The 23686-nt window shown below is 38.2% G+C and overlaps 1 protein-coding gene across 3 annotated transcripts in view; it reads left to right on the top strand.

The window, feature by feature from the left end:
• Window positions 1–23686, top strand: part of Fgf12 (fibroblast growth factor 12) — a 522828-nt gene that overhangs the window by 329078 nt on the left and 170064 nt on the right. For all 3 annotated transcript variants that reach the window (XM_036203272.1, XM_036203271.1, XM_036203269.1), the window contains one exon: window positions 5135–5238. In XM_036203272.1, coding sequence (XP_036059165.1) covers window positions 5135–5238 — 104 coding nt within the window. The remainder of the gene's footprint in view (window positions 1–5134; window positions 5239–23686) is intronic.

Raw genomic sequence — 23686 nt, 5'->3', positions numbered from 1 at the left:
TTTAAGGCTTGAAGAATGAAAAGATGGGGCTGAAGAGCTGGATTGGTGGTTAAGAGTGCTTTCTCCTCCTCCAGACGACCTGAGCTCAGTTCTAATACCCATGTCTGGGCAACTCATTGCCACTTGTAACTCTAGTTCTAGGTGATCTGACACCCTCTTTAGGGATTCTATAAGCACTTTCACGCACGTGGTGTGCATTCACATAGACATAAACACACCTCTAAAAACCAAATGAAAAGGACTATCTATATTTGCAAGTGGAAAGACAGTCTTTCCAGGAAGAGATAGAAGATAAAAAGAAGTCAAAATCAATTCTAGCTAAAAGCCAAGAGGAAGTTAGGAAATGGTAGAAAGCTATAATTTTCTAATTATGGTGGACAGAGGGGGTGACAGGTGATAAGGTATAAATAAATGTAGGATGGTGTCAGGTTGTAAGAGATGGGGACAGAGGAAACACTAGACGTTTTTAGCAAGAAAATGCCAAGAGCAGATGCTATGAATCTGAAGAATGAGGTGGAGTCCAATAGCCTTGTTTCTAAGGGGATTAAGGATGAAGATCACATTCAGTAGTAATCTTCAGCCAGAGTGAAAGGCTTCTGTGAGCCAGCATATACTCTATATGAGGCAGAAGTAAGGCTCTTGCCACTTTCTGAGATTTTAGGGACAAGATGGAGACCTTTCATAAGAGAATTAATTTTTAAACATTTATTTTATTGTTAAGTGTGTGTGTGTGTGTGTGTGTGTGTGTGTGTGTGTGTGTGTGTGTGTGCTCCCAAGGTGGTAGGAAAAGGTGTGGAAACCTTTGAGCTGGATCTAACGTGGTTTTTGATAGCCTGACATGGGTTCTGGGAAACTACCTCCTGAGTAAGGCAAAAGCAATACTTAAGTGCTGAGCCCTATCTCTGAGCCCAGATGAATAGATTTTTTTTAGTTCTTAACACTGAAAAGTCTTATTTAAAGTTGGTTACTGAATCTTTGCAGTAAGGACTAAGTCTCCAGAAGCATTCCACCTGAGAGCCATTACCACCTTTTGGTTTATAGAGGACTCACACAGTTTGTGTTAGTGCCTCAGGGTATTTGTACTTTCCTTAAGCCCTCCTGGAGAGGAAGCCTTTGATTGGCTTTCCCCTCCTATTCAGCTGCACCAGCCAAGCTTCCAACTTTTGACCTAGAAGTCTCTTCCTTAGGGGATCATTTTTTCTCAGTTTTTCTCCCCCTTCATTCTCACAAGAACCATCATTTAATTTGTTATTTCCCAGCAGATGTTTTTATTTACAATACATAAGTACCTTGCATTTAGTCTGTGCTCTGCACACTAATTCTGCTTTCATTAGCAGTCTCTGCTAGGATTAGGGAAGGTTTCACATTACATAGACTTAAGCAATAAGGACCGTTTTCTCTCCTCGAAGCAAGGTTTAGTAATTGAGCGCTGGATGGCTGCCACACTCTCAGAACTCTCGGGGACTCTGCTTCTTCCATTCCTCAGCTATCACTCACTTGGGAGTAGCCTTTGTTTTTAAGTCTGAGGTGATCCAGGTGCTGCGCTCCTCCCCACTGAAACAACAGTAAGACAAAACGTTGAGAAGAGGTAGTGAAGGAAACCATCTCATTTCTTGAGAAGGGTTCTTTAAACATATCCAGATCCATTGACCTGTGTCAGTCAAATGATGAGTGTGTGAGAGCTAATGCTAGCCATAGCACATGTAGGAAAATCAGCTAGGATTCATATTGGTTTGTCAGAGGATAAGGCCAGAGAGCCTTGGAAATTAAAGTTCAAATGGTACGAAGAAGAAACAGTTTTGAGTCAGGTAACCACACCAGTGAGCTAGAAAACCTCTGTTTAGCATTGCTGTCATCTCAGTTACCTCTCTGAATGAGTTTGTCATAAAAACCAATGTAACCCGCTGGGCGGTGGTGGTGCACGCCTTTAATCCCAGCACTCGGGAGGCAGAGACAGGCGGATCTCTGTGAGTTCGAGGCCAGCCTGGTCTCCAGAGTGAGATCCAGGACTGGCACCAAAACTACACTGAGAAATCCTGTCCCCAAAAACCAACCAAACAAACAAACCAAACCAAACAAACAAACAAAAATTGATGCAACCCTCATTCTGCCAGAAATTCCTCATGCCATTTATGGTTTAGGATCAAATATCATCGGTGAGTTTATAAGCATCTTGAAAATGCACAGATATGGAAAGTCGTCTTTTGAAGCGCTAAGGAAGGTGCTAAGAATAAACTAAGAAAAATACTAAGGAACTATGCTGGTTATTTTTACCAATGTCAGATCATAATTTATGAGAATTATTAAATATTGGGCTAGGGAGACGGCTCTGTGAGTAAAGTGCTTGGAGTACAAATGTGAGGACCCGAGTTTGAATCCTTGGAACCCATACAAAGCTGGGTGTGATAATGTGTAGCTAATCCCAGAGCTCCTGTGGTAAGATGGGAGGTAGAGATAAAACCTATAAGCTTGCAGACCAGATAGCCTGGTGAAAGCAGCTGGGAACAACCCAGCGACCCTGCTTCAAAATAAGGTAGAAGATGTGCACAGACACTGGGGGTGCCCTCCGGCCCCCACATGTGTACTGTGGCATGTGTGCACCCACCCATGCACATCAGTCATTCACATACACAAAAGGCAACATTTACTGTTAATGTTAAATAACTCTATTGGTGAGACACTCTTAAGAGCATAGTGCATTGTGTGTGTGTGTGTGTGTGTGTGTGTGTGTGTGTGTGTGTGTAGACTTGCACACTGGATTATTATCCCACCTTACAGGTAGGAAAACAACACATGAAGGGTGTAGGGAGCTCAAAGCCGTGTGACTATGAGTGGCTTGTCTAGAACATCCACATTCAAAACTCATCTTTCTATCTGTGTTGCTGCTGAAGTCCTCATGTGTCATACTTCTTGTGTCCATTTGGTAAAACCCAGATCTCTATGATTAGAAACATGCTTGTTTATTTACGTTTTGTGCTTTCTCATGTCTCCCAAGAATGAACCCCAATCTTCTTCTCCTTTCCCAAGGGCCAGCTTCAGTCTTGTGTTCTGTGTGAAATATTTCCTAAATACCTCAGGCCAGAAAGATCTTCCATGTTTTCCCCTGAACTTCCATAACATACAAACTATATACAGAGAAGCATGTAGTCATTTGATCATAAAAATAAATAGTACACTACATTAGGTTACTCTGTGTGTCTTAACTTTGTTTCCTTAAGCAGACTGGCTTATATTTCTTAAGCAATTTAAAATGTGTAATATCAGGGTGGAGCCTATAGGAAGAACTAAAATTAGCTCAGCTCTAAACTGAATCCACAATTAATCCTTAAGCAACAGTTATAACATAGTCTACATTTCCAGGACAAATGAGAAAACAGGATCAAGGAGGGAACAACTTAGCCAGTGTCAGCAACTAGGAATCCAGTCCTGTTCCAGGAAACCTGTAGTCTCAGGCTTGATCCTCTGCAAGTCTCAATTGAACACTTGACCAAAATCCAAACACTGAACATGCTTGTGTCTGTGCTGTGTGTGTGTAGATAGTTTACTGTCTCATTGAAAAAAACCCAGGTCGAAGCAATTGGGTTAACTGATGGACATACTCTGTTAAACTTTGACAGTATCAGAACTGAAGGAATTTTATCTGTAGAGAGTGTGGATGAGCTCTGATAGTCAGTTTATTATAGAGAACTGCAAGGAATTCTTTTTACAAATGTAGTCATGCAATATTTAATGTCTCTCTCTGCAATGCCGTCTATAGAGTGGATGGTTGCTTTCCTCTTGCATGTGAAGCAAATATTTCCAGGGTCATAATTTCTGCTGATGCTCATTCTCTGACCTCAAAAGCAACTGGACCCAGGGCCATGACATATACTTCATAATAAGAAATTGCTAGAAGGAGAATAGGGTATAGTCTTTGTCTTTTCACATCCATGCATTTGCTTTTCTCTGAGTGGATACATTAGCTTAGTACTTTGGGTTACAGGCAGCTTGAACACATAAAGACAACAATATTCCTGTTTGGTTTCCAGTTGTTTCAATCAACTTGCCAACTTTTAATGTTTTATATAGTATATTTTTCTTTAGCTATGACATAGATCTGTTGTTGCTCAAACTATCTACAAATTGCCTGTCCTCTTGTCTCAGTCACTGTTCTATTGCTGTGAAGAGATGCCATAGCTAAGGCAACTTATGAAAGAAATCTCTTAATAGGGACCTCATTCACAGTTTTAGAGGGTGAGTCCATGGCCACCATGGCAGGAAGCAAAGCAGCTAGCATGCAGTCATGGCATTGGAGCAGTAGCTGAGAGCTCACATCTGATCCATCAGCAGGAGGCAGAGTGAGTGAGACTGGACCTGGCATGGGCTTTTGGGACCACACAGTCCATCCCCAGTGACACACCACTTTTCTTCCAATAAAGCCACACCTCCTAATCCTTCCTCACACAGTCAGTCCACCTACTAGGGACGGAGCATACATATATATGGGCATTTGGAGACACTCTCATTCACACTACTATATCTTCATTTTCATGCAAAGATTCAAAATATCCAGGCAAGCTCTCCCCACTATTGCTCTGTGTTAGTCCATGATTGTGGTCACTGTCTGTGCTCAAGACCTTTTCAGGATCACAGCAGAAAGACAGAAACAGGTTCTATCATGTTCTAATGATTGTATTTGCTGTTACTTTGGATGAATGGTTGCTTTTATTATTGAGAGATTATTGTTTCAAGTTGTGTGTTAGAAAAATATCCTGTAAGACTTGCTGTGTTTACTTTGGGGAGCAGGGATTCTAGACACTCCAACACATGGAGACTCTTAAAGTCCTTCTAAACTAGCATTTTTGTACCAGTTGAGCCACACACCTCACTGGAGCTTCTGTGAGTCATTGATGGTGTTGTAGAGACAAGACAAGGTAGTGTAGTTCCCCTTGTTTAAATTCCCCCTCCATGCCTCTCTCTTCCTCTGTCTCCCCCCTCTCTCCCTTCTTCTCTCTCTCTCCTTTCCATCACTCTTTCCATGCTGTTTCCAATAAATAGATTTTAACATTGAAAATTGTAAGGACATTGTAAAGAGCAAGTTGATTTATTTGCAAGGTCACTAATCTTGACCCATTTTTTCTTCTTCTTCTTCTAGCCCTCTTCAACCTAATTCCTGTGGGACTGCGTGTGGTGGCCATCCAAGGCGTGAAGGCCAGCCTCTATGTGGCCATGAATGGGGAAGGCTATCTTTACAGCTCAGTAAGTAGCTCCATGTGTGTGTGTGTGTGTGTGTGTGTGTGTGTGTGTGTGTGTGTGTGTGTGTGTGAATAAATAATTATTTTAAGGAACTGGTGTCACCCTGTATTTTAAAATTGATTTTCAGGACTATTACAGGGATTTTACCATTTGAGTGTTAAAAATCACGCGCCAATGAGTGAAAATGAGCCAGTTACTTTCATTGTTATGTATTTTTACATCTAGTTTTTACTTTTAGAGAATGAAATTTGAAATTTGCCTGTCTGTTCAATTCAAGGAGTAAGACACTCTCTCTTTCCCTTGTTAACTCCCCTTCAAGGACAGATGGTTTATAGAGTGTCTTCTTTATCTTATCATAGAGAAAGAATTTTCATAGACTTTGCTTTGTTTGTGCTTCATAAGTCCATGAAGTGTCCAATGTGTCATATTCTCTAATTCACAGACATTATCTAATTTAAAGACAGTGGATTTGTAGAGTGAGTCCTGGATTAGGAACAAAGACTTTCGTGTATTATACGCATATCAGCATTGTGTGTGTGTGTGTGTGTGTGTGTGTGTGTGTGTGTGTGTGTGTGTATACAAATAACTTTTCCACTTTATCTTAGTTTCTGGACCTTTAAAGGGTTGGTGTTGGTTCCTCCTTTGTATAATATCTCCTCAAATCTACAAATAATTAAGTGTGTAGTACCAGTGCTCTAATGTGAGAAGGGACATATTTTTAAGTATTTAAGACACATTTTAAAGTTTGCATTATCCTGGTTGTTCTGTCTCAAAAAATTTTAATTCATGCACTGAAAAGATGTAGCTTTTCTGAATAATTTATGTTTTTTTATATGGGAATGGCCTATTTGTGATTCATAAAATTTATCCTTTTGAAAATCACAGCTAAGGAGTTCTACCCATTCTGTAATCTTGGTCATTGCACAGACTATCTAGGAAGTTCACCTGAGTTTCTCAGTTGTAGGTTAAACACTGAATAGTCACAGTAGACTTCACATAACTATTAAGTGAGGATCTCATACATTATACTTGCTTATTAGTGATGCAACTGTCATCAGATTATATTAAGGCTGCTGTCATATGAATGTTCCCTACAACCTATAATAAATATCATGGTAGCAGATAGGCCAGTTACTCTGATGGGATTGTTACATGTTGTTTGCCATTATTGCTATGGCCCCTCATAATAATTTTAAAAGGTCAAAGGTTATGCTCTACTTCTGTGCGTATTCAGATCTGTATGTCCACTTATATATGGCATACATGTGCACACATTTTCAAGTTTGATGATCTAAATAATATTTAAAGATAGAAATATTTTCAGCTTAAGTAGCAAGCATTCATTTTTCATGCATCATGTTAGATATACTAATAACTTTCATGTAAAGTCATCAGGAAGTCCCTTTAAGTTTTTCTTTAATTTTTTTTTTTTTTCAGCAGCAGAGATTGAATCTAGGCCTGGCACATGCTAGACGACTGTTTTACCACTATACTATGACCCCAATCCCTTACAAATTCATTCAAAATAGAAAAAATCAAAATAAGAATAAGGAATGGTACTATGTTGAATAATTCTAGTTAGCTAAACAGCAGTAACACAAACATTGACTGGGATAAATATGGAGATGACATGGGGATGGTATTAAAGATTGAATAAGCATGTAAAGACTCAGATGTGATGGCATGGAAGCTGTAAGGCTTGGGCCATTGAACTAGAGTTGATTTTATTGGCTAGTGGTTTGTATATAGAATGGATGGGGCAAATCAGGGTGCAGGTTCATTCAATTTTTCAGAGTTGCGTTCTTTCTACACTTCTTATTTAGAAGTGAAGCTAAGTGCATGGGTCTCAGTTCTGCAGGATGGAGAGGTTTTAAAGAAATTTGCAGTTTCAATTACAGTTCCAATTCTAAAATAAAGCCAACACCTTTGTGAAGTCAGCAGTCATCTCCTGAGTCACATAGTTTGCTACATAAGATTGCTTTTGTCACACATAGAATCACAGTGCTTTCTTTGCTAGGGTACCAGGAGCAAGTGCACATTTCTAAGGAGATCATTGCTGGCTTAGGCCAGCTGGTTCTATTCTCCCTCAAGGTCCTGTCTCTGTCCCAGACTGGTGGGGTGAATCCTCATTTCTCATTTTAAACAGCCTCTAGTGGGACTATAGGGACCAACATCAGAGTGTATGGGCCACATCACACTCTGTACTCTGGTCTCTCTGTCTGGTGTGCTGCAACCAGAAACTGGCACAGAGGTCTTGTGGTGACTTCAAAGGCAGGTGCTAACCCCAAGTTTCCTGGGGTGTGTTTGCTGTGTACTAAAGCTTGAAGTTATTTGAAAAGCAGCTTCCTGTTTCCTGTGACCAGTGCAGGAGAGCACATCAGTGAAGGCCATCAAGAGATCTGTGGAGGGAGGGTGAGTGGTATACAAACAAGAAGTCCTAGAGAAACTGAGTCCAAGAGGAATGCACTGATGCTATCATGTCCCATACTGTTATTTTCTTGTTCCTGTTTAGAGTTCAGCTGGGAGAATGTTCCCTTCCCACCTTTGAGTTTTCTTCATTCACTAATAAGCAGGAGCAAAGGAGCATAGTGAAGGTGGGCTGATTGCTGGGTAGCTTGGATGGGGTTAAGGGTTAAAGTCTGTTCTCAAAATCCAGGCAAACTAATGTATATCTCCATCTCTATCTATAACTGTAACTCTATCTATTCTATGTATCTATAACTATCTAAATCATCTGTATCCATATCTATACATATCTATCTACATCTATATCTTTATCTGTATCATCTATATCTATCTACATCTATACCTTTATATCATCTGTGTCTGTATCTATCCCTATCATCTGTATCTATATCCATATCTATCTATACTATATAAATACAGACATAGATACATCTAAAATTGTTTTTGATGTATCTAGATTTGATATATCTAGTCTTCTAAACTTAGGATGCATTTCTTTTCCTTGAGTGATTGCTTCTAGTTTTCAATTCATGGACATCCATGATTACAGACATTGAAACACATTTTTTCTGTTTCTTTATTCTGTACAGCTCATGAACTGTAGAATATTTTCTTGGCTATTAAAATCCATCTCACCAATCTGAATTAATGTATTTTAAAATAAGCTATTTGTAGACAGTTATCACATTTTACCAGAGTTAGAAAATAATTTCTATGAACAGTTTATGAGTGTGTCAAATTTAGTCTTGCTGTGTTTACTATTTCTCCAAACAACATATTTTATTGTTCTTTGTGGGGGCATCTACATGTAGTGACTTCTTGTGTAAGGATCTCTGTGTAACAGGTAATTTCCTACATCCTGAATCCATGCACACTCTTCCTTCCATTTCTCCCTTATTCATTTACTTGGACAGCTCACTAGATTGGCATTTCCCCTAGCATCCATGAAATGATATTCCACTGGTTTCTGGCATCTGTTGTTGAATATAGGAATTTGTTGTCAGTTTAATATTTCCTTTTAGGTAATCTCTATGGAAACGGGAAAATATTTTCACTTTATATTTCCTGTTCTTAAACTGTCTTTACCTATTAGAAAATTGTAATGAATTTATAATCCAGAAAGTTACACTTCTCCAATTCTAAAAAAAAAAGAACTTGTATCCCTTATCCATTTTATCTATCAACCACGCTTTCCGATCTTTTATGCTATTTCTGTGATATAATATTAAAACTCAATGTTTTCAAATTTTAAGCTGTTTTGTGATATCATTCATGGTGTTTCTCATTTCTGAATGTTGAATGACTTCTATTAATATCCTCCTATCCTTGATTTATTTCTTCCTGTGTTTATTGTATGGTTTTTTTTCACTTTTCACAGGAAGTTATTAGCTTATCTCTCCAAGCGTTTCTAACATAATTGGTCAATGTTTTCCATAGTTATGAGTTCGTATTTTAAGTATCAATTTTCTTGAGTGTCATTTTATAGCCACATTCAGGCTAGCTTTTAGAATTAATTCTTTAAGTGTTTTGGGTTTTGGCTTTGGGGCAAGTTTCTTTTCCCTTCTCTTTGGTAGTTCTTCCTGTGAGGTCTGTTGCCTTTTGGATAGTTTCTACCTATCCCCCAATATCCTAGTTTAGAGTAGTTTTAAGGCATTCTGAAGATATTATCATAGGGTAACAGTGGGATGAGTGCTGGGAGCCTGGGTTAAGGTGTGGTTTGGACTAGCTGCTCTTTTGCAATGGACTGCATTGAGTTCTAGGAAGGAGCATCATCTTTATTTTTTCACTACAAAGTACTCCAGTGCAGCTCATTGTATGATTAGCTAGCCAGGCTCTGGTCCTCGCTTTGCATGGAAGAATTTGTAGTTCATTCAGCTAACTAGAGAGAGCCCTGGGCCAACTGGCTTTCTTTTTTCAGGACGCGAAGCCAGGCTTGCCTGAAGTTGCCGCTGGTGTGTGCCATTTCTATTCCATGGGAATGTTAAGCTTGTTTTGACAGACATGGTTAGGCCTTGAGCTTTGTATTCTACTGGCTTTGCCCTCCCCTCTGTCTCTTTCTCTCTCCAGTTTTGGTTAAAAGTACATAACATACATTTTCCATCTTAATGTTTTTGAGTGCACTTTACTGTTAACCATGCCTACATTTTGGACAAAGATCTCTCTACCTTTTTCCTATTGTAAGAACTAAAGTTGCATGTCCATTATAATAATTTTTCCTTTTCTCCTCCCCAAACTTACTTCACTTAGCAGAATATTCTCGTTTCATCTATGTTATAGCATGCAACAGGCTTACTCTTATCTTAAAAACTTAACAAAATTCCATCGTGTGTATCTCTTTGCCCATTCATCTGTTGAAAAGCATTTAAGTTCCTTCTACTTCTTGGTTATGGGATTAATGCTGCAGTGAACACAAAGTTACAAATGCATCTTCAAAAATCTTTTTGTTTCTCTGGGTATATGCCCTGAGACAAAGTTACTAGACCAAATAACTCTATTTTAATTTGTTTGTGGAACCTCATACTGTCTCCCAATGCACAATAGTTCAGATGTCTCTTCCCAGCCCAATACTTGATATTTTCTAAATAAAAAAAAAAAAGAAGAATTCTCGTTGGTCATCCCCCTACTTAGGATGTGTCCAAGTATAGTCTGCGTTAAGATTTGGTTCTCTATGTCCCAAAGCTTATTGACAATTCTTGTGTCTATTGTGATGTCTTCTGCATAGCATCCTGGGAGACTAGCATATTTAATTCCTTGGACAGTGTTTTGTTGTTGTTGTTGTTGTTGTTTGTTTGCTTGCTTGGTTTACTGTTTGTTGCTGAGTTAGAGCTTGCTTATCTATGGTGGCTCTCTGTCAGCTATAACTTGCAAATATCTTCTTTCACTTTCCAGGTGGCTTTTTTACTTTCTTGGGCGTTTGCTGTGCAGAAATTTCAGTTGCTGAAGTTCCACAGGCTTTCTCTCTTTGTCCCCTTTCCTCTCGGTGTCTTATTGAAGAGACTGTTGCCGAATTTGATGTCGGGAAGCTCTGCTCCCAGTTGCCTTCTAGAAGCTTTAATTTCAACTCTCATATTTAAGTCTTTCGCCTATTTTGAGTGAATTTTTAAAAATATGTTTGAAAGGGTCTTTTTCATTCCTTTGTATATGGCTATGAAGTTTTCCCAGCACCAGGTGTTAAAAGTCTCTATTTGTGGCAGGATTATTCCATTAGAATACTGTATCTATACTGCATAGATGCAGCTGCATCTATGTTTTAAGATCAGAAATCAGGAGGCTAATTGCTTTACTTCCTTTTTCATTTTTGGGGAGGGGTGAGGTGGTCAATTTGATTGTTAATTTAATATGGATTTTTTATTCTACTAAAAGGGCATTGAGATTTACTAGAAATGATATTGAATATATAGATTGTGTTAGGTAAATTTGGACATTTAAACAATATTAAGTAGTCTGGTCTATGAACTTGGGATGTCTTTCTCTTCATTTGTAACTTCTGATTTTTTATAGCGAGAAGTTTTTAAGTGTCTAACATTCTTCCTTTTTTGATTAAATTTAAACCCACTGTATCGTTTGAAAGGAGTTTAAAATAGTTTTAATGAAATTAAATAACACTTTGTTTTTAAGTAGAAAAGAATGAAATCTGTTTCATACCCTGTGAAAGAACTGAGTGAAATAGACATTTTATGTAAATTTTTTATTATATACATAAATTGTATTACATATCTATACATCACATGTCTAAATTTTTTTTTGCAGTTTAGCATGTTCTGTTTTGAAGTTTAATCTGTTTTATTTATATACTTTGTTCTCCTTGAGTTTTATAAATTTTGAAAATGCCTATAGGAGCATCTAAACTTTCTTAAATGGTTGTATTTAGGTATGATTCAAAGGAAGAAGGGAATATTTCATCTCACACAGAGGGAAGACTAGCTTTTCTATAAATTTACTTCCATCAACAATTTTTTTGGGGGGGTGTTCAAAACAGAGTTTCTCTGTGTAGTTTTGGAGCCTGTCCTGGATCTTGCTTTGTAGACCAGCCTGGCCTTGAACTCACAGAGATCTGCCTGGCTCTGCCACCCAAGTGCTGGGATTAAAGGCATGTGCCATCACCACCCGGCCAACATTGTTTTTTTATATTTAAGTAATTTGAACTGAAGTTTGTATGTATGACTGAACTACAGAAGGATTAAGAATATGTTATAAATCTACATCATTTTCATAATGTGGCTAGAGCATTGGTGGTACAGCATTTTGGGTAATTCCTGTGTAGAGTGGTGTTTTTTAAATAAATATTCAAGGGTAGTACTGCAGTCCCATTGCTGACATGATCATATTTTCCTTTTTCTATTCTGAATCTGTGATATTCACAATCCTTCCAGTAGCCCAGCTCTAATGTCAGCTGATGTGGCCCTTCTTCCTACCACATCCTTTCTCTCTTTCCTTTTTATTTTTTGCCCTAGCCTAGAAGGAAACAGTGAAAAAAAGAAAGTTTGGAGCAGAGCCTCTGGCATGTCAGCATTTGGGAAGGAAAAGTGTAAGTGAATGGTTTGGACAATTTGAGAGCCTTGACATTTGCATCTGGAAAAAAATTATACTTAAAATGCAATTTGAGTAATTTGCATTTTAATGAGCAGTTGAATGAACTTAGCACACATGTCACTGATATTTCATTGATTAATAATGATTAATATGTTTGGGAAAGCTCTATTTTGTATTGTAATTATTATTTATTTTGCAAACTTTAAGTAGTTATCTCCCAAATATGAATTAGATAGTTTATAAACGGATGGTAGTTTTCTTTAACAGAGAGCAGTTAAGATGACGGGAACACTATCTTCTATTGAACGCTGCTTTAACCTGTAGCAGTTGTGTGTGGATCTATGGCAGTGATAAATTTACTTCTTTAAGTCTGTCTGTGTTCTAGTGAGCAGTAATTTATTATGACAGCAGCTGCAAGAGCTGCCATAGCAATGGAATTAACACTCATGTTTGTACAAATAATAAATCATGTTTGGTTGTTACCTTGAAAGGGCTTTTAGATTTGTATCCAGGTTTCAAAGCAATTGTGGGAAAGAAGGAAAAATTAAATTAGTCATTGATGAAGAACTGAGACATAGACAGGTAACTGACTTAATAAGCCCATCCTAGCAACAGGAGCAGGAGGTAGACCTAGTCCTAAACTAAAAACTCGTAGGATTTTCATGACGCCATTCTGTCCTTGGCCTTATAGGTAATGACACCTTTTCATGTAGACTGTTTTGTATCTCCCTCACCCTTTCATATAAACTATCTCATTAGATCTTTGTAATATCTCTGACACTATTATTGCTGCATGGCAGAAGGTCTCTCTGGGAACCAGAAAGTTTAAATTTATAAAATGATATCCCTTAACAAGTGGAGGAAGCTCAAGAGGGAGGCACTTTAGTTCAGTGTTCATTTCTGTTATCAACATTGCTCTTGTTTTCTCCTGCAATGAACTATTTATTACCCTACAGTTTGACACCATCAAAGCCAGAATTCTTTGAGAAGCTTTATGTAAAGACACTGAGAAAAATGATTAGGAAAAACAAAGGAGAACTGCCTGATTAATGCACAACCTTTTATAAAATTTAGAATTTCACACCTAGGTCAGTGAGAGCAGACACCCTGAAGACCGGAGATCACCCTGGGTTTTTGAAAAAGAGTTAACAGTTACTGAGAAGCCCAGGGAAGGTGGTCTTTGAGGGTGAAAAAAAAAAAAAGAAGCCCCATTGAGAGCTGTCAGAGACCATTTTACACTCACAGGTTGGGGTAGAGAGAAACATACTCTTTTGTTTGTGCCTTTAATTATTTTTCCTTTATTATCGATGCCCAAGCTTTCCTGTCATTCAGTACACAATAAACATTTTCACATTAACTGCAGTCAAAATAGTTTCTTCATTTAAGGCTTTGAGAAGAAATTTGTCCCTGCTTCTCCTTCTGTTAGAATTAATTGTTTTCATGCCTTGTCGATCCTACCTCCCGCTCACAGTTAGAGATCCTATGTGACAAGGATGAATACTTCTTGCAGCATTGAAATCTGTAGTCCCCAGATGAAGACATCGGCCAGGACCTTGTTGAGCTAGTTGATGGCACCGTCATGCAGCCTATTTCTGGCAATAATTAATTGGCTGTCTGGTGGTTATCGTTGTAATCATGTTTCTGATTGTTTCAATTCATGCTCTCCAATTCAGCTTTGCATAATCTTTTACTCGTGTGCAGGGGTCTGCAAATTGCTAGTCATGAGCCTCCTATGTTGAGGCTGATCAAAGTTATAGGTTTAAAATCATGTATCACCATGTTTTCCTTTCTGTAATGAAGAAACACTGCTTATCCAATGAGCAGAGGGTAAAGGTTTGCCATGGCATCTTCCTGGGAGGCCATCCCCTTCTCATCATCTCAGTGAAAAATGTCTGCTTTAGTCTAAAAAGTAGTATACTTAAAAACATAATGTATTTAGAACAGAGAAATGAAGTTATTCCTTATAGAATAGCTTTCCATCCATCTATCCATCCATCCATTTATTCATTCATTTGTGAGTGTGTGTGTGTGTGTGTGTGTGTGTGTGTGTGTGTGTGTGTGTGTGATATGTAAGCAGATGTTCTCACATGTGACTATATAAGTGTGCACATGGGGAAGCCAAAGGTTAACTGCAGATGACTTGCTTAGTCTCTCTCTACCTTATATTTTGAGCTAAGTTATCTTACTGACTTGGAAATCACTGACTGGCAAGACTGGCTGTCCAGTGAGCCCCAGGGATGATCCTGTCTCCACCTGCAGAGTACTGGGGTTACAGACATGCACCACTGTGCCTGGCCTTTTACATGAGTCCTGGGGATCTGATCTCTGGTCCTCAAAGCTGCATTCCAAAAACTTTACCCACTAAACCATCTCTCCAACCCTCCCAGTTCGCTTTTAATCCCCTCATCATCTTACTTCTGCATCTAAACATTTGAGTCATATTCAGAGTGGTCTTTTAGGAAAATGATATCTAGATGGGAGAGAAGAAAGGGCTGGGGAAGAGAAATAGATGGGACTTTGCTGTTAATATCAAATGCATCCTGGAGTTTTGAAGTTAGTGACACTTGAATAAAGAAAGTCAAAGGTCAAATCATAGGAACTTGCTAAAAGGTTACATTGTTAAGAATGTCATCTAGGTCATAAACAGATTTTTGTCTTCTCATTAATTTATGGTTTCCTTGAAGTTTGAATCATTTCTTTTCAGCTTAGAGTAATTTTTGGCCACATCATCTGGCCCAAAAAATAACTTCTTTTGCCTATTTTTTATTTTAGCATATAAATATATGTATATTCGTTGACTGAACTGGGATGTTGAACTAAGAGAAAGAATGAAACCCTGGCATCACAGGAACCCACCAGTTAGCTACTGGCAAATATGAGATATAAATTTTCATTGGGTTATTTTTGTCTTTCTTGAGAAAGAATTAATGTCACCAGTTTTGCTTTGACTGGGTTAAATAACTGTAAGAGCCACTCAGCCCGTAGGACATTTTGTACATCTTACTGTTCTACCACACTACATGTCCTTTGAAGTTAGAGATTATAGATACTACAGGTTAATATTTCACACCGCAAACTGGAGTTTCCACGAAAAGGCTTAAATCTTGTTGAGTAAGTTGATGTAGCACTGTTGAGTTTGGTTCCTGCAATAACTCATGTCTGTTTGGTCCCAAGGATTTCCTGACTATGACCCTGTGTACTCTCCAATGCAGTTAATAGTTCATATTTGAGTAGATTTTGACTGCTTTGCTGTCCAGTAGGAAATTATGTTAGTCTCTTGCCTACAGTTTGTAACTCTCAGAACACATTCTTATTTCAGCCCGAAAGCTGGCCTACATGGCAAAAATTAACATGTGTTTCTACTAATGTTTTTCATTGAAGAACAAAAAAAAAAAAGACAGTTTCTCAGAGCGGCATGAATGAGCACCTGGGCTTAAATAATTTGAATTAATACCAAATTTTTAAGTTTTCCTTTCTGATTTAAGGACAGTGTGTGTTATAGTTATTTAACATTATCCATAATAATGATAGTAGCTGAATGTATATACATGTATATGTGTGTATATGAATGCATATGACTTAGGTTTTATTTATTTACTTGTTTTTAAGATAAGGCACCATTGCTAGTTCAGCATAGTCTAGAGTTTATTGTGATCCATGTTTGCCTGGAATTGCATTCCTCCTGCCTCAGCTTCTAGAAAGCTGGGGTTACAGATATGAGCTACCATGCATGTCAGCAATAGACACATCAAAGGAGGCTCACAGAATAGTCAGTTCCTTGGCTTCAGTGCATGAGACTTATGCAGAATCCATCCAATCCTTAATTACAGTGGTGATTCCTGGGTCACCTAATGCAGTATCTTTAGCTAGCTACGTTGGCCACTGGGTGATTGGTTGAAGAACACTTTTCATCTAATTATGGACAGTTAGCTTCAGTCTCAAGACTCAACTTTATCTGAACAAGAGCTGCCTTTAAAAACAAAACAGGGACAAGCCCCCAATAGATTACATTAAGTGTTAAATACATATACATACAAGCAACACTAAATTGATTCAGCAGGCTGTATGCATATGTATGTATATGTATATATCTGTATATACATCTATATGTATATATGTGCTCCCATACATGTTTACATTTGTATAACAATAATAACTAAAGATTGGCAGTCATGAATGTGAGAGGAAGTTGGGGGAACATAATTAGTGGAGGAACTGGAGGCAGAGATAGTTAAAATGATATAAATACAATACTAATGTATGAAAGAAAGCAAAGCTACACAGAGAAACCCTGTCTTGAAAAAAAAAAGAAAGGAAAGAAAATACACTAATTGAAATAGGTCTACCACCCATGGCTTTGAGAGCCATCAGAGGGAAAAAGAGGGAAGTCAGGAGCAGAATCATGCCAAGGGAAACCCAGTGTGTTTTTAACTGAGATTCATTCTGTTTCCCTTTTTAATTGAGATGCGAATGGAACAGAGATGTGGCAAGGCAGAGGAACAAGAGGCAGGACATTGTTGGAACCACATCTATAGAGAAGTTAGCTGTTTAAGCAGACAGCACTGAGCAAAGTAACACAGATGAAGCAAACAAAAAACCGCATGTGATAGGTAGTCAATTTAGAACAGTAGTAGACAGAACAAGGCCACAAATATGATGCTCTTTTCATTCACCATATGCTAGCACCTAAATATTATTTCTGTGCTTCCTTCAAATTAAAATCTAGCGATTGCAATGGGGAACTTAATTACACATATTAAAGTAGCAGTGGTATGTATTTCAGTCAACTGAACTGGGAAGGGCTTTATTATTTTGAGGCCACAGAGAACATCAGCCTCCCGTGGGGAGAGTATGTGCCCTGGTTCATTCCAACCATTCTAGTTTGTGCTGATTTCTTAGTGTAATTATTGATAGAACTGAATAAGCTCTCTGAGGTGTCCTGGATTAGAATTTGGGAAATAATTATGTAGCTGCCTTACACATATCTAGAATGTGATCCCAGATGTGAGTCAGTGGATAGATTGAGGTGTCGATACAAACTCAGAGCCATGTGGCCTAATTTGTAATTTTTCTAGGCTGTTTTGTTTTCCCCCTCAAGGTTTGATTTTGGTTTTGAAGACACAGATTCATTAAGCTGCTTGAGCTGATCTCCCAACTCACTATCCTCTTGCCTCAGCCCCGAGTGAGGGGATCCCAGGTTATAGAGTTTAACTTTCATAAATTCACTTCTCTCTATCAGCTCTGAAGTGGGTTTAGCTATGAGCCACAGAGAGGCTGTAACAGCAGCATAAAGGATTCACAGACCCAGGTTTTGTGATATAAGCAGAATTTTTGAACTAGATAGTTACTGATGTTGGCTCATTGGTTGGTTCATCCTGCCTTCTCCTCATGGTACAAGATGGTTCTGGTATCCCCAGCTAATATTACACATTCTAGGCAGTTGAAGGATTATAGAAGGAGAAATGATACAGTGGTCATGAAAGCTGAGTCCTCCTCAGGAGTCTAGCCAATCTCTTCTTACAGTTCTGTCATTAAAAGGTGGCATGTGGTCACCTCTTGGTGGAACGAGACCAGAGTAATGCTTGTCAAAGTTTATCTGGTTTTGTTTTTAATTTTAAGAAAACCAGCTTGTCATTTTCATCAAAATCATAGTTTTCTTAGTGAATATGAGTTTCCACAGCAAACTGGGTAATTTAAATAATGGAATATTTCTCACAATTCTGGAGCTGAAGGTAGAGAGAGAGGAAGCAGGCTCTTCCTGTTTGTTCTTATAAGGGCACCCATTCCATGATGAGGGTCCTATCCTCATGACTTAATTCCTTTGGAAAAGTCCTTCTAAATACCATCACATTGGAGGTCAGGATTCAACATGAATTTGAGATAAATAGAAATATTTAGTCTGTAGCAAAGAACTCAAAAAGAGAATTGATGGTTGGGAGATAATTTATTGGTTTATTACACCAGTACAAGGGCATGATTTTGACCCTCAGAACCCATATTTTAAAATCCAAGAACCCATATTTTAAAATTCAAGGATGGTACTCTCTACAAGTGAATGGTAGAGACATAAACACAGGCAAATCATTGAGGCTTGCTGGGCAGCCAGTCTAGTCAACTTAGTAGGCTCTAGAATGTTGGTTCTCAAGCCATAGGTTGTGACTTCTTTGGGGTCATGAATCAAATATCATTCATATCAGATATTTACATTATAATTCAATAACAGCAGCAACAATACTGTTGTAAAACAGCAATTAAAATAATTTTATGGTTGGGGGTCACCACAACATGAGGAACTGTTTTAAAGGGTCACAGCATTAGCAAGGTTGAGAACTAAGGCTGTAGAACAATAAGAGACCCTGTCTCAAAAGACAAGGTGGATGGTGACAAGAATTATACCTAACATTATCTTCTGGCCTCCACGTGTATGCATGCATACACTCATACACCTACGTGATATGTGCCCCTCCCACACACAAAGGGAAAAAAAAAAACTCTAGACATCAAGTACATACCTGCCAGTTATAATACCTTTTCAGACAAAAATCTGTATGTAATGTAATATTTTAGTATATGAAAGGAACAGATACACAAGAAGATGGAAACATAGACCATAGATGTAGTTTTTCATTAAATTGCATAATATCTATGCAAAAGATAATAATATTTAAATAATGATAGTCAACAAGCTTATGAACTTCTACTAGGAAGTAAATATTGAGCTTTAGAGACTACAGGGAAGAAGGATTACCTCTAATTTTATTCAGAATCAAACAGATTAGATTTTCCCTGCAATTTGGACAGAAGATTTTTGCTTATTGAATTTTCATATCAGGTTGCTAGAGATTTCCTTTGAAATGTCTCACTGTAGCTAGGGCAAGGATGAATAAGCATTGCTACTTAACAGTAATTCTTCACTAGATGGGAAAAGCTCTCTCTGGGAACTGTGACAGATAACTCTTAGTCACTCAACATGTCATGAGGAAACTGAAATGACCATAGAGCAGCGTGGAGCAGCATCTCTGTGCAGGCATCCTTGACTTGTGTCAGCACTCTGTTCCTGAATCGTCAGAGATAGTGAAGCTTTCCATCCTCCCCTTCATCCTTTGCTACCTGAGTATTTATAATTGGCAGTGTGCACACATGATCTTAGATCAGCTGTTCTCAACCTGTGGGTCATGACCTCTTTGGGGGAATCAATTGCATATTTGAGTATCCTGCATATCAGATATTTACATTAAGATTCATAACAGCAGCAAAATTACATTTATAGTGTAGCCATGAAATCATTTTGTGGTTGATGGTCACCACAACATGAAGAACTGTATTAAAGGGTCGCAGCATTAGGAAAATTGAGAACCACTGTCTTAGATGTTAAGTAATATGAGAAACACTTTGACTACAGTGGGAGACTACAACATGAAACAAATAAATAGGAACCTTTCCCATATGTGATCAGTGGTGTCAGAGTGATCAAGATCAATCTGCTTTGTGTGGCCATCAGCCTAAAGTTTCAAACTTTCACTGTTTTATCCTGAGGGAGTTGCTATCCTTTGTACTATCTATCTGTGCATTTTGACTTTCTTTACACATTCTGTGGAATGTAAAACAAGATGTATAGTTTCAGAACTTGTGTGTGCCACCTGCTTAAAGGCTTTCTAAAGTTGCTAGTATGCTTTGGGGATTTCCATGATCATTTCTGGTTACTTCAACAAAAAGATACTTATTGGTATGCTGGCATTGTTTTAATTTCTTGAGAGGTCTGATGGACAGTACATATCCTCCAACCCCAATTACTATTTTGAGCACAATTTTTCATAGCATATATGAAAAAGCATTACACAATGGATGTGAGACCTCAGTAACTGCAAGAGAGAAAACTTTGAAGAAAGCATAAAAGTAGGTCTTCATGACCTTGAGTTAAGGAATGGTTTCACAGAAATGACACCAAAGTACAATCAATGAAAGAAGAATAAACCGGATTTTTATCATAATTAAAATCTTTTGTGCTTCAAAAGATATGATCAAGTGAAAATTCAGTTCATAGAATGGAAGAAAAATTTGAAAGTCACCTTTCCAAGTCAGGAACTCGCATCTGGAATGTATAAAAATACTGCCACAACTCAGTAATACGTGGGCATGGTGAAGGTGTGCCAAGGTCTAACGGTAGTGTAGTGATGGAGCACTTGCCTAATATCTACAGTGTCCTGCTCCATCCCCAGCAATGCAACAACAATGGGTGAAAAGAGCCTAAGTAGTAAACACAATTAAAAACAAACAAAAACCAGCCAGTAGCTACGTGAAGGGATGCCCAACACCATCAGCCATCAAGAAGATGCAAATTAAATTCTCACAGAGATACTGCCTCATCAAGGTTATATTTAACAGTTAGAGAATAACGCTTGTAAGTGAGAAAGTGAATTATTTTGTACATTGCTATCGGGGATGTAGAGTGTTGTACACATTTTGGAAAACATTCTGGTGCCTCCTTCAAAGGTTAGACATAGTTTTTACATGACCAGCAGTTATACTACCAAGTGTTTACTGTAAAGAAATGAATGTATTTCTACACAAAACTCTGAGTAGTCACAGTAGTTTAATTAACTGTGGTCCCGAAGTTGAAGCAACTCAAATGTTCAACTAATGGAGGGATGAAGTTTTGTATATTCACACAGTAGAACATATGTGAGTGACTACAGAAAATTATTGACATATACTGCAAAGTAGATTAATTGTGAAATCATGTTACTTGAAGCTGATATTTTTAAAAAGCAAAAATAAAATAATTACAAAAATAAAATAAAAGGCAAAGGTATTTCATTTACAGAAAATGTCCAGAATAGGCTACTCCATCATGAGAAAGCAGATTAATATCAGTGGTTATATAGTGTAGAATGCCAAAATGCACATAGGAGGGAAGTGAGGAGCCTTCTGCTGAAGGCAGTGGATTTGCTTTCTGGGCTCATGACAAGATCTAAAATTGATCTGGGTGCTTAAAATTCTGGTTTTACACTAAAAACCACTGGGTTGTATATTTTGAGTGCTTAAACTGTGGAAGACTTGAATTAAAAATCAATAAGGTGGTGATTTTAAAAGCCAATTTTATTTAAAATGTCAATTAAATCATGATTTAATAGAAACTTAAGGGTAAACTCAACATTTTTCTTGATATAGTTCATACAGCCCAGTTGGGTTGCATGTTTTGTTTGTTTAAGGTAGTGCAAAGATGTGAATTTTATCACCTTGGAGAAGTGAGACCAAATTTTAGCACTCTTTTGTTAGAGCAAAACGTGGGAAAAGGAATGGAAGCAGCGGAGTCCGTGTTGTCATGGTGATGCTGGCTGTGCTGTTTTTCATTTTACAACCATAAACTCTAATAATGTTGATCACAAACACAGACTGTGAGATCAGAGTTCTTCTCTAGCAATATGACTGTTCCCTCACACCGGTGTGTTCAAGGACTATGAGCTCCTGAGTTGGTACATAGTTGACAGCAAGATGATACTCCTGAATAGTTGTAAGTTTAAATCACAAAACTTATTTTTTGCTTTCTCTCCTTAGCTTAATTTTAAAAGTTGTTATGAGACATTTTATAATATTGTGTGACTTAAAATTCCACGTTAGGGGTACTTAGTAAGAAACAGACACACAATGTGTATACGTATTTGGCTTCCTTCTAGTGCAATGGTTCTCAACCTGTGGATGGAGACCCTTTTGGGGGTTGAAAGACTTATTGGCAGTATCTCTGTGCAGGCATCTTTGACTAGGGTCAGTACCTGCTCATGAATCTTCAGAGATAGTGAAGCTTTCCATCCTCCCCTTCATCCAGTCATTTGATACCTGAGTATTTATAATTGGCAGTGTGCACACATGATCTTAGATCAGCAGTTCTCAACTTGTGGGTCATGACCCCTTTGGGAGTTGCATGAAAATCGGGTATCCTGCATATAAGATATTTACGTTATCATTCATAACAGTAGCAAAACAACAGTTAGCAGTGCAAATAATTTTATTATGGGGGGCACTACAACATGAGGAACTGTATTAAAGGGTCACAGGATTAGGGATGTTGAGAACCACTGTCTTAGATGTTAGAAGTAAAATGAAGAACACTTTCACTATAGTGGACGATGACAGCATTTAGCACACAAATATGTGATTCATGCTGTCAGAGAGATCAAGATCAATCTTTTTTTTTTTTTTAAATTTTTAGTTACATAGAGTGGCAATCACTTCAGATCATCTACTAACAAAAGTATGGCAACACACAGTGAAGAACCATCATGTGTCTTCTGCCAGCCATCATAGTTGGTGTGATCATCTCAAGTCATAATGGCAGCCTATTTAGTGAAGTGAGGCTATCCATCCTGTGTTTATCTAGTGATGGTGTGACAGCTGTTGTTCTGTCACTTTCTTGTGTTCATCCTAGACCTCAATATGTCTGTTACTCAAGGCCGGTGATAGGTTAGTCAACTGGATGGAGTATATTCTCATAAATGCTACTGTTTTGAATATTCCATACCTAATTAATGCTTACTTCAGATCACTTCAGTCAGAGAAGAGAAGGCGTACTCTGAAAATTACCAAGAACAACAGAGTTTCAAGGAAGTTTAAAAGACTTTCCAGACAATTTAGTTCGACAAGGCTTCAGACCCAGCCGTCTCTGCTTGAGCAGTGGAGGCCTACATAGGGCTCTGGACCTGAGGCTGCCAGGTTGTGTGGCTGTTGTCATGGAGACGACAGTGCTGGGAGTAGTCAGTTCTAACTTTGCTGCTGTTGCTGATTGAGGTGGGATGATTTACCTATTTGTTGTCTCCTAGTTCCTCTTGATTGTTTAAAAAGGGGCTGGGGCATATCTACTTTGAGGGCTTGTTGGAAAGATTTAGAATGATAAAATAATAACTAATAAACACAGATCCATGACAAACACCCAGTAAACGTAGGTTTCCTTCCTGCCTCCTAAATCTGTCAAGGTACTTGGCAAGACACAGATATCCAGTGCATTCCATACACTTTGTCTTTGAAAATGTTCCTCTTTGCATATGTGGTTAGGAATGCAGTCATGTTCTTGCTTCTGGCCCTGTTCCTCTCACTTCCTTTATTACCTGGGATCTCTCATTCTCCCAGATTTCAAATCTCCATCCTGAAACCTCTGGATCCCTGATGCTCTTCCTACTTATTTTGTATTTTACCACCTTCAGGTAGACCAGTCACTTGCTTCTCTGGAAGCCTTCACCACATCGTAGCACATCATCAAATCTCCACTTTGGGCCTGACCTTCCAAACACTTGAACCGTGTTGACTTTAAACGACCTCTGCAGTTTCATCTCTAGATTTCTTTCCCTTTCAGGCAGGCTTTCTTTTCTTCTTGCATCATTTCATAATCTCATCTTGGCTTTTCACACCCTCAGCCCTCATCTTTTCACATTTTTTTTTTTAAAGGCATGCGCCACCA

The sequence above is a fragment of the Onychomys torridus genome, chromosome 12 (genome assembly GCF_903995425.1).
Source record: "Onychomys torridus chromosome 12, mOncTor1.1, whole genome shotgun sequence".
Lineage (NCBI taxonomy): Eukaryota > Metazoa > Chordata > Mammalia > Rodentia > Cricetidae > Onychomys > Onychomys torridus.
The sequence above is the reverse complement of the archived record's forward strand: the minus strand, read 5'-3'. Positions and strand labels throughout refer to the sequence as shown.